At 37.9% G+C, this 12,410-nt stretch overlaps 1 protein-coding gene across 1 annotated transcript in view; it reads left to right on the top strand.

Moving 5' to 3' along the window:
* The window catches only part of dym (dymeclin), a 49,499-nt gene extending 43,949 nt beyond the window's left edge, over positions 1–5,550 (top strand). The window contains exon 17 of the mRNA XM_035667753.1: positions 4,046–5,550. Within this exon, the coding sequence (XP_035523646.1) occupies positions 4,046–4,195 (150 nt within the window). The 3' untranslated portion in view covers positions 4,196–5,550. The remainder of the gene's footprint in view (positions 1–4,045) is intronic.
* Positions 5,551–12,410: the final 6,860 nt, after the last annotated feature.

The following is a 12,410-nucleotide window of genomic DNA, read 5'->3' as shown; positions in this document are numbered from 1 at the left end:
GGTTCTGTTTTAATATAGAAGTAGGAGGAAAAATGTTGGCCATTGTGATACGAGGATCATTTCTCTTTTTTTCTCATTTTGTGATCAGTATCTAGTGAAAATGGTTGCATGTGCACAGGTGACTGTGTATTCTTGTCATTTAGGTTCATAATTCCTACTCCAGTAGGCACTTGTCTCATTGACACTCTCATTTTGATAGAAGATGTTTGTTTAGTGGCACTAGGTGCATCATTTTCACTTTCTTTTGTCAGCTTGTGAGATCATGTACTGCCTGTTTTACGAATGTGGCAACTCTTGTAGCATTTCAGGGATAGGCAGGGATGGACATTTTTTCATTTACTTTCTTGCTTAGAGTTAGGTGAGAAGATCAGAGCTACTCTCAAATTCTAAATGTGAAGATGGGACAGGCCAGTTAGCTTAGCTTAGCATACAGACTGGAAACAAAGAGAAACAGTTAGCATGGTTCTGTTCATACAAAAACTGTACAACATGTGTGGGTTTTAATGAGGGGTTTGTGTGCAGGACATATAATGTGTTAATTAGTAAGCTTAAGAGGTGCTGGTAGGAACATTTTGTTACATTTGGACAAAGCAGACTAGCTGTCTCTGGTCTTTATGCTAAGCTAAGCTAACCGGTTGCAAACAATAGTTCATATTCATCTAACTCTTGCCAAGAAAGCAAATTAATGCATTTCCCAAAATGCTGAACTTTTCCTTTTAATTATGTAGGATTTGCTTTGCAGGATTTTATTCTTTTGCTGGCAGTTTTCTTAAGCGTTGAAAAATAATATTGAGCTGCAAATGAAGTGCACATATTTTCAGAACATAGTTGTGTATAACATTGGTGTTTCATTGTGTCAGTATCATCATAGTTTGGGTGTTTTTTAGATATTGGGAGATGAAAAAAACATCAAAGAAACACATTATTTCCAACATGAACCTTTCCATGACACAATACACCAGGGAGGTCTAAGAGAAGAACATACTTGATTTTAAAAGAAAATGTTGGATAATGCAGGAGTTGAAAGGAATTCTCTGCCTTTATTGTTGGCGGTAAGCCACTCATACCTGTATTTACAAAGGCACAAAGCGTTTACGCAGCAGTGGCTGAAAAATACCATTTGTGTGCTTGCAGTTCAGGTCTGATTTGTTTCTCTCATTGTTGTGAACTGTGAATGCTGCATTCAGAGGTCATGATAAAGTGCTCCTCATTCAGTTGCAATCCAGTCTTGGTTTAATAGAGCATATAAACTGAAATATTATTCTTTTAGTGTCCTGCCGTTACGAAACCTGTAATGTGCAACATTACATTGCTACAGTGGCTTATTCTGTCTAGAGGCATGTTCTTATGAAAACAATAACATACAAACATTACATGTCAGTTACTGCTTGCTCCACATGTTCCTCGTACAAATGATCTGATTAGTTTTTGGAGCACTGTTTCATATATTTGCAAATTAATGAGGGAAACTTTCGATTCCTTAGTCATAATACAACACGTGTTTCAAAGTATGTTGACATAGCAGTATTTGCTAGCTGATTAATGCTTTAATTATCTTAATGATATAATTAGCATAACTGGGTATGTTTCATTTATCATGATGATTATGGCAGGATATTAATCAGCTGCCTCCTGTTTCGGTTTGTTTGGTGCTTATGAGTCGATAAAGCTGCTGAATAAAAACAAAATAATTTCCATCTCAAAATGAAAACAATAGTACATCATCCATGCTCGCAAGTGAAAACGAGCCTGGGTTGAGTAGCTGTCGCTATCAGTGTCATATGAACATTTGATGAGTTGGTCGGCTTGTCTACGAGACAGTCACCTACACACAAATACCAGGCAGATAATACAGCTCCTGCATTGTGTCTAGCCATCACAATGGCGGTGGTGTGTGTGGTCTAGCCTCAGTAGCCTGGCATATGGCCTGTGACCCCGTAGCCCCTCTGTCTATGTCATTATGATACCGATAGTGTGGCGTGAATAGAGCCAGCCAGGACTCAATAGACCAGACTGGGACCATCGCATAAAGGCCCTCAGCGTCTGTCTTTCACCGCAGACTGATTACTGGCTGCGTGTGTGCATATACTTGCATGTGTAGACAGGAGGACATAATGAGGTACCCCTGTATTATTGATGCTTTTCTTTTACTACTTACCTGCTGTTAGGTGGGCTTGTGTTTTGCTTCTTGCAGGTTTGGAAAAAGACTTCAGAGAGGAGCTCTATTAAAAAAATTGTGTCAAATAGAGCTGCAATGATCGACTAACCGTTTTAGTGTCTTTTCAACTAAATCTAATACCAGCCTCTCAAATGTGTGTTTTTCTCTGTTTTATGTCATCGTAAACTGAGAAGCTTTGGGTTTTGGACTGTCAAACACCATATTCTGGCCTTTTTTAGACAAAATGATTAATCAATTAATGGAGAAAATAATCTAACTGATAATTAAAATAAACACTACTTGCAGCCCCAGTATCAAACACTTGTTTTGTCTGACCAGCATCCCAAAACCCAGATATTTAATTTTATATCGCAGAAGACATAGAAAACAAGTCTTCCTATTCTGACGAGCTGGAACTTTTATTTTAGTTTTTCACATTTTTGCTCAAAAGATTAACACAATTAGAACAATGAATCAAATATCAAAATAGTGGCTTGTTAATTTTCCCTAACTACTTAATTGACAGATGGTTTCAGATCAAGAATTCATATATACAACATAATAAGAATGCACAAGACCGTACAGTCCACGACCACATTTATGTGTTGCCACGTACATAATCAACACTGAGGCTCAACAGTATAACTTGATAACCTCTCCCGGTCCAGCTCAGTGAGTGTTTTGTGCATTAACAAGCCATGTCAAGACATGCTGAAGCTTGAAAGGTCTAGTAGCTGATCCCTAGTAATCAGGTTACTCAGCATTTCTCCATGGGTCTAAACAATAGGTCATGATGGCTGACAGACAGTTCTGTAAAATTTAACTGCAAGTTTGAGTTCAGTTTATTGCATTACCTTTTGTTCTTCGTGCATTTATTGTTGTGTATTGAAGTCGCACTAATAAACTGCCTTCTGTGATGGAGCTATTTCCTCATTTATCTCTGGGTGCTTTTGAATGAGCCATGAGTGACAGTTGGGCTGCTTTATTCAGCAAAAAGTACCTGTCGATATCCAGTCGCCAGCCGGGGTTAAGAAGTGACATTAGCACATTAGCCTACCCTTTAAGAGTTCAGTGGTCTGACCACAGAGTGATACCTGTCCCGCAGGCTCCTGTAAACAATTTTACCTCACAAACAGGTGTAATTACATCTGCCAGGAAGTTACTGTACCTGATGAAAAGTGCTTACTGAGAGGCCTGGGCAAGTTAACCTACCTGTATAACTGCACCTCCGTCCATCTGTTGGTCATAGCACTTTATAAATATCCAATGTGGTTGGAGGTGTTAGCATCCAGTGTGGTTAAAGGCCAAGTGGTATTGACGAATTGAGGCTTTGTTCAGACCAACAACAGCACTGCGTGAGAAACAGCAGCTCTCTTGTTTATTTCAATGAGATACTGCAGAGGTTCCATTAAAAATACAGCACAGGATGATCCAGCAGGAAGTTTAACCCTGTTCAACCTTTGCCACAATGCAATACAGCGTCATTGGGCAACACACTGTGGTAGCCAATCAAATATGATTTATATTCCCATTTCAAATTCCAGCATTCACACCAATAATAAAATGAACAAGGGCTGAATTCTATTTAGCCATTTGTTTCAGTTTCAGGGTCCAGATATTGTGCATGCTGTCTCCTGTCACACTGTCATGGCCTATAGCCATTGTTAATGTTATTAGTGACAACTATGCTTTCCTCACTATGACAAGGCAAAGTGTTTGCTGTGAAAAGGCTTCTGCATTCTAATCATGTAGGATTAACATTTTGAAAGAAGAAAGCATCATCTTTGAGTTTTGTTGAATATTGTTTTAAGTATAAATTAGCCAACATTTTTCTTTTTTCCCTTGTGCATCCTGACAACATCTCTCTTTCTCTTTTTGTGAGAATAGAAGTTCCCAGAACTGAAGTTTAAGTATGTGGAGGAAGACCAGCCGGAGGATTTCTTCATCCCCTACGTCTGGTCGCTGGTGTTCAACTCTGGAGTCGGTCTCCACTGGAGCCCGCATGGCATCGAGCTGTTCAGCATGGACTCTGGCTGAAGCACCTGCTGCAGCCGACTGTGTGTGTCTTCATCCCCGTTCATTATAGGGGGAAAAAAAAGACTGACGGCATGTGTGTGTGTGTGTTTGGGTGGGTGTGTGCGCAGTGCCCTTTATAGTATGTGCACGCTGCTTTGAAAGTGCCTCAACCTTGTACAGAATGGTGTTTTCTTTTCTTCTTTGTTTTTTTTTTTTAATGCAGCACAGCCTCTTTTTTCCTTCATATGATAATAATTCCTCTGCTTCCACACTGTGAAGCTGCATCTGTAACAGTTCACACAGTAGCACCCACTCATGTACAGTCAGTCGTGTAGGGAATACCTATTTAACATTTGAGCAGCTTCACCTGGTTCCATAGCACATGCCAAGTTACATCTCTTATGTAAAGCATTTTGTTCAGAGCTCAGGACACTGGCGATGGATAATCCATTTTTTAAATTCTTGCTTATAAAGAAAAGGTCAATTAAAACAAATGCGCGTAAGTGTTACACATGCTTCGGTAAACGTTCATGACGTTCACGTACGGCTTCATTGAATGCTAAGAAAGAGTACCAACTTATTATTCAAGACAGACCACATGTCTTAGAAGACACAACCTACATTTCAATAACTTTAGATGATATTGTTTTTAAGTATCATTATCTCATACATTTTATTTCGACCTACATTGTTCTCTAAATACAATGGGTTTGTATAAAAGATTTGTGTTTGTAAAATAAACTTTAAAAAAAGGTCGGAGAAAGAGCACCAACAGAACTGTTTTGTTTTAACGTGCAAGGTTTTCAGATTTGAGTCGACCAATGTTGCGTGGTGGCCTCCTCCAATAACCCACATGAATTACAGTTTAATTAATGCTTAATTTTGGTCCCTGGATAATATTAGCAGTCCACATCACTCTGATTCATGTGATTTCATTGTTGCTTCCAGCCCATTTATTTGACTTTACCCTGTCTTTGTCATTTCCATTTTATTCCTGATGGTAACCCAAGGCAAGTACTTAAACTAGGACACTGACTAGGAAGTCATTAAACCTCCTGTCCTATTGTGCATAATTATAGTTGTCTCTTTGATTTGTCACTTATTTTGCATGTTTAACTAGAGACTTTGTATTAAATTATTTATTTTCATGTATATTGTTTTTTTTTTATATATATATTCAGCCCCTTGAAAAAATTGTAAAGGGTAGTAGTACTGAAATTACTACTACTAACGAAAGAAAAACGGTGGTACTATACTTTGTTTCTTCCCAGGTGGGAAACTGGCTTTATATTATTACGTATAATATGACAACAGCTGTCATTTTGTGGCGAATATTACTTTGAAAATAGGAGTTTAAATAAAAATATTAAATAAAAGCAACCAAAGTGTCATATGGTTATTAAGCAAAGTGAAATACTGTACTGTTCAGGGAGAATATGGACATAAAGGAGGAATTATGTTAGACAGACAATGCACTACTTTCACAACACTGAATGTAAGCTGAGCAGCCATTCCTGATTTTATCAAATAAATTGGTGTCTCCTGTTTTGCATCTTGGGGTGGGTTTTACTTTAAATACTGTGTGGCATCTGCCAGTTCACCCTCTCTGTCATACTGCCCAGTTAGACGAGCCTCTATAAAGACAGTACACAGTCCTATAAACTAAAAAAAACTTCTGAAATGTCTGAAATACGCTTATTTGCTTTCTTGACAAGAATTATACATGAGAAGATCAATAGCAATATTTCTCTTAAATCAGCATTGCTCACTAATTAACATTTTGTATCATTTGTTTAAAAATGATAATGATGTGGTTTTACAGAGAGTTGAGCTTACCATGAGGTTGCCAGGCAACCAGTCGAGACTCCGGGAGGTTACTCCACCAAAAAATAGTCTAGCACATAACTAATAATAAAACCACATTATTGTTACATTGCCTGTTTTTATTTTGAATACATTAAAGCCCACCCCTATAGGGAACTTTAATTTTTATTGATTCTCGGGCCCATGTGGACAAAAGCGGTAGTATTTCCACCACCTTGTTTTGTCTGATTAATGGGAATATGACCAAATCCAACCCGGTGGCAGGAATTAAGAATAACTATACAAAAATAGTCAATCTTCTCCCTGATGGTCTTGTGTTTTTATGTAAATTGTGCTTCTTTGTGCTAAGCTAAGCTAACCGGGTGCTGGCAGTAGCTTCATATTTAGCACAGAGACATGAACGTAATCCTCTCGTCTAACTCTCTGCAAGAAAACAGAAGTGTATTTAATATTTTTTTAAATATTACAAGTACTGCAATACCTTTTTGACTCCTTGTCTATGAGTTGGAAGCAGTTCAACTAAAGCTATGTTCCCATCAGCAATTGTTACTTTTTAAAAAGGTTTCAGAGGCCTGAAGAGGTCAAACTTTCTAATATTTTACAATAAAAAAGGTTCTAAGAATTTGAGAAAAGTCATTGTGTGTAGCAGATATAGTTTTTTTTTCATCTGCTTAACCTTGTTTTTCATCTCAGAACCCTACAAATATATCTTCCAACCCTGTAAGAACGCTTCTTCCTGTACAGACTCTGCACAGCAAACAACACAAAGAAAAAAAAATCTGCCTGAAAACGCAACTGTCACATGCTGTTTATATCTGCATCACGTAATGTTAATAAAACTTTAGCACTGTATGTGTCTCTCATGTCTTATTGTTGCGCGTTGTGGTCATAGATACAGAGGCAGCAGAAATAGAGGCATGAAACCACTTCGGGGGGGAAAAGTTTATGGCACAATGGCACCCACTGTGTTGCTGGCGCTCCCACTTCCCAAGAGAATTTCATGCCTTTCGTCTCTATTGTATTGATTTTCATGCCTGAAATTCTCTCATTCTCAAGGACAATATAATGGATGCAATTTGATGTAAAGAATGGCCCATTTTCAACACGGGGTCGTCGGTAGGTTACAGTGAGATGGCGTGCCCGAGGACAAACCGTCCAGGCTGACGCTTTCTTTCTCTCTCTGCACGACTCTCACCTGCTTCCAGCTCTATTATCGCAGTGCCAGATGGTCGAGGAGAGGTTTTCACAAAGTGACATGGCCCTCCTTGTTCCTTCATGGTGTGGGGGTCACCTTATTGTGTGTGAGCTCCCGTTTCAGGTGACAGCAGGAAGATGGATGGAGCAGGGGATTCTGGGATGGGTAGTTTATTCCTTTTGGAGGCTGGTACATTTACCTCAAGGTCTAGGTGAGATTGCGTTGCAACCTGCCAGTGCAGCGTGGCTCTAGATGCAAAGGTCATACCCGGATCATCGTCTGTTGAGTGATTTAAAAAGTAGGGCACTGGAGACCAGTTTGCTGAAGTGGCTCTGTGCTAAGAACTGGTTGCCCCTAGTGACATGGAACTCATTAATATGACAGATCACTACGGTAACGATGGAAGGTCGTTAGGCTCAGCGGCTTTAGGTTTAGGTCACAAGAAGGGGGAAGCTCGCTTAGATAGAGCATGAGAACAGCACTGAGAGTTAGATATAAATATAAAAATAAACAGATAACACTCAGTTTCACCCACTGTCATTCCATTACTTCATACAAATCTTCAGTGGAATGACAACAGAGTTTCAATAGGCTGCACCTACAATGGAGAAACAAATGCAAAAATCACAAAAGATTAAAGAAGAGACAGACAGACTGTACAATGCTCCTGGTGTCTGCAAGGTACCAGCAAACCTATGTTTAGTAGTCACGGATTCCAGAAAAGGAACAACCTCCCACCTTAGGAAATACTTTAAAAGTCACATACCTCTACTGTAGATTATCTCGTGTTTATATTTTACAGTAAATCTATTTTTGAGTTATCAAATTACTCCGTTCCAATTCTTTCTAGGTAATCAGTCGTAGACATTTTTCCATTAAGCTGCTTAACAAATTACAAGGTAGAAGGTGATAGATAGGAAATAAACAAGTTGAGCTAGGAGAACATGTAAGAGGTCATAGTGTCCCCAGTGTCAACCATCGTTGACAGGTAATATATGGTGAATATAGTAAACATGGTAAACATTCTAGTTGCTGCATATGAGTGTGTTAACATTGTCCTTGTGAGCATGTTAGCATGCTGACATCGGCATTTAGCTCAAAGTTTCAAAACTGGAAATAACATGATAAAAATACAAAAGACGGAACAAACAACACGCTGACATATTTTTTTTTAATTCTAAAATTTTAACAGATATCATGTCTTTTTTTTGTAAAGTTAACATTTCTGTCAAAGATGGAAAGGGTTCATCCTCTGGTGAGCCTTACATCTACATACAATCTGCCTGGTACATTTGGATGTTTCCTGTGTACAAGTAGATATTTTGGCATGATGGTTGAGCCGGGGAAATGTTTAAGAGGTCACCAAAATCACTGCTATCATTCTCATGGGATCCATGAACATCCACACCACATTTAGAAGCAATCTCATCATTACATTATAAAGGTGTGATGGACGGAGAGACCGACTGACATTGCTATCACCATTTGGCCTTGGCACTCTTTTGTATGTGGACCAATTACATGTATGCAGATCTTCAAAATTGTTTCACACTAATGGCCTATAAAGAGAACTGGGTCACTGAGGCCTGCAGCTTGATTAAATGTCACAAATTGAATCCCTGAACAAAAGTAGACTAAAGGAATATGAATGTAAGATGACCTGTTCTATACAGTGTCCTCCAATAGAGAAACACGTCAAACAACAGCTTATAAATCTCACTTTGAAAAGCAAGACCCTGCACACAAAAAACAAGATGGATACCCAGGTAAAGAAATGACATGAATAAAAGTCTTCTTATGTAGAAACTATTATAGTATAGAACCAAAAATTAAACTCATGCCTCGTACGTAAATGTACTATATGATAGGGGTATGTAGGGGTGTAAAAAAAATGCATCAGTCAGAGTTTGATCTGTTTGAAAAGTTTGAATCGATTAAAAGTGATTAATGTTGTATTAAGGTGTTTCCTTTATATTGATTAACTGTTGCTGTTGGTTGAAGCTGAAGTTTTGAACTGGTCCCTGTGAGGTTTATATGTTTTTAATTTTATTGACTTATTCCGTTTAGTTTTTTTTAGAAGGTTACATCTGTAATACTCAAAATAAATACATCAGTGGGGATCTCAACAAAGGAAATTAGGTACACTACGTTCATAATTAAACCACTGAAATGTTTACGTGTGACTTGATAAAACATTATGCAACAGTAACACAAGTAGACCTCAAGTCAACAACAATTAGTTCAACCAGCCAAAGACAATGATGGTGTCCTTCTAAGCCGCTATCATTAAGTCAATCACCACCACTGCCAAGGACAGGGTATAATTTGTTCAGCCGAGAAGGTGATTGACCTTAGTCTGGCAGCTCTCCAGAACCTGTATGCCTCCAGGACTCTGAGGCATGTAGGTAAGATTGTGGCTGACCACTCTCAACCTGGTCACAAACTTTTTGAGACCCTTCCCTCTGGCAGGAGGCTGCGGGCCTTCAACAGTTTCCTCCCATCTCCAGCTGGCCTCATCAGGAAGGCCCAGAACCTCACTGACACTGACTCTTACACCCGACACCCATCCTCTACATGTTACACTAACATTACATCGTAAAGTTTTCTTGCGCGTTGCCAATATTCTTCATACTTAAAACTTTGATATTTTGCACATTCCCTGGACAATATCTAGCACATTCCTTCACCAACTGCTTCCATTTAAAACAACGGTTATATTGTACAAATTGTATTGTCTTTTATTGTCTTTATAATATTTCTTCGTATTACATACAACATTTATTGTCAGTGTTTGCTTCTTGACGTACAGTACAGTACTTGCTTTCATGTTTATTGTTATGCACCAACATACCAAGGCAAATGCCTAGTATGTGAAAACCTAATTGGCAATAAATCTGATTCTGATTCTTATTAAAGTTACTCAGGTAGATTCACTCCACAGCAGAATTTTCCTAAAGTTAGCTAACATTTGCTAACATTAGCCACCATTAGTTAGTGGTCATCCCAGACCAAAAAGCCCCTGCCTGCATTGAACTGACCAATGGTGTGTTTTATTTCTTATGAATTCATTCAATAAGTAAAGTCTGAGGAAAATAAGAGAATTGTGAATGAAAGATGCATAATGAGATAGTCCTCCTGATTGAACTTGAGTTGAATCTTCTTTTTTTTAAATGACTTAATCTAGCTTTTAGACTAGCATTTTTTTTATTATTTTATAGATACACACGATTAATCAATGATCTCTCCTGCTTTTTTCCTCTGCTGTTAAGACAATATCTGTGATTTGTAGCTATAGTATCTGTCTCTCCCTGCACCCTAAGGTGTAATATTATCGACCAATATTTTTTGGTGCTTTTCGGTTCATTTGACACAGTAATGTTTCACTTTGGGAACTTTGTGGAGATGAGATTTTAGATTTTAGATGGGCTTCATTTCCAGCAGTCAGTGGCAGCTCATTATATTCACTTCCAGGGGAAACTGTTCAATAGACAAATCGTAAATATATTTTCTGAATTAGAAATAAAACCCATTTATTACCTTTTAGATTTCTTTTCACCCTCTAACCATTCTCTGAAAGGTCAACTAAAGAGACAAGTAGATCTACAACTAATATTGTAATTCTGGATAAAATCTGTGTCACTTTTTGGTTTGACAGCACGTTAACACCATCTCCTCTCTCTCTCTCTGTTTAATTATGGTGGAGCCACAGCTGGACACATTGACAAATGGTAGATTTTTTTCAACACAATAAAAATGAAAACAGAAGCACATCTAGCTTCTCGCTTTTCACCCCAGGATTTTTTAATTTTCAATTATGCAGTGACATTTACCAATGTGGGTGTTTATGCTCTTTCCTGACAAGATATCAGATGTGCTAGGGGTGAAGAAATCTTCTCTATCTTTTTAATTAAAGTTGTCTTACTTTTTATTGTTCTTATTTTAGCAATGACGAGCTCCCTGTGTGCCATCTTCACCCTATTGTGAGCACTGTGGTTCATACAGAATAAGCCTCTTTAATTGCACGACCCCTTGTCTGAAAAATTATAGTAAAGGCCAGGACTGCTATCTAGAATATTAATCACTCTACTTCCTCTATCATGCTGTTTTACTCCATTGCATGCCATTCTTTTGAATCAGCTCTGTGGGTCACATCATAGACTGTAGTAGGGGAAATTCAACTTTTATGTTGGACCCAAATTTAACTTATTTTGTTTCAATTTTAAGATGTATAGTTCTAACTGTAAGCAAATCAGATTATTTATTTATTGGGGGAAATTGTGGGGGAAAAGTCCCAATAACACACAATACATGCAATACAAACAAATACCAGTGAGGGCCACATTTGAATGAAATTAAACTGGGAGGCAATATGAATAAAATTTCCTTCCAAGGAAAAAAAGGGGACTGAGGCAAAGCAGTCTGATCTGCAGCCGTTAACAGTGCAAACAAACGTTTCAACAGCACTGTGTCTTTATCATAGTCAAAGTGGACAAAGAGATGATGCAAACACAAATTTAGTCAACCTGGAACAGATGTCTATTGGATAGAGGATGGGGATAAATCCAATATGCCTATAGGGAAGTAGATTATGCACAGGCTGACCATGGTTCTGCAGCATTATTTAAGTTCTGGGAAATAGAAAAAAATTCAGTGTAGTAAATTTCCTGGGGAAAAAATCAATTGAGAAACAGTTTATTTATCATTTATCATTGCAAATCCAGCAAATTAAATGTCTAACACGTCAAGATACTTTATTACATTGATGCAAAAATCGTATAAAAAGTCAATTAAGCCAAGCAGTGCTGCTCATTGATTTGCAACATTCCCTACAATGTCCTCTATAACCAGAAATATTAAAGGGAGACCTTGATATAAACTGTATGACAAAATCTCTGACCGTTATCTAATTCATATCATCATACAGGATATATCGTCATATCATCCAGCCCTGAGGGACTGTGGTAAGGTAAAGGGGGTCACAAAACAAATACACACAGAACTCAGGAGGAGGAAAAGCCTGGACATCTCCTCCCATGGAACACCTTGAATATATAAATCAGCACCTCGAAGAAAAAAAAAAGATCTCTCTGACTAAATGCACTTTATGAACAAAAATTTTTTATGAATGTTTTGCAATTTGAAAATGTTATGCACTTTATAAATAATTTGCACTTTACAATATATTTTGCACTCTTTTGCACATTATCACTGTATATT

This window comes from Morone saxatilis, unplaced genomic scaffold, assembly GCF_004916995.1.
Source record: "Morone saxatilis isolate NCDOM2014 unplaced genomic scaffold, NCSU_SB_2.0 Contig21, whole genome shotgun sequence".
NCBI classification, from domain to species: Eukaryota; Metazoa; Chordata; class Actinopteri; family Moronidae; genus Morone; species Morone saxatilis.
The sequence above is the reverse complement of the archived record's forward strand: the minus strand, read 5'-3'. Positions and strand labels throughout refer to the sequence as shown.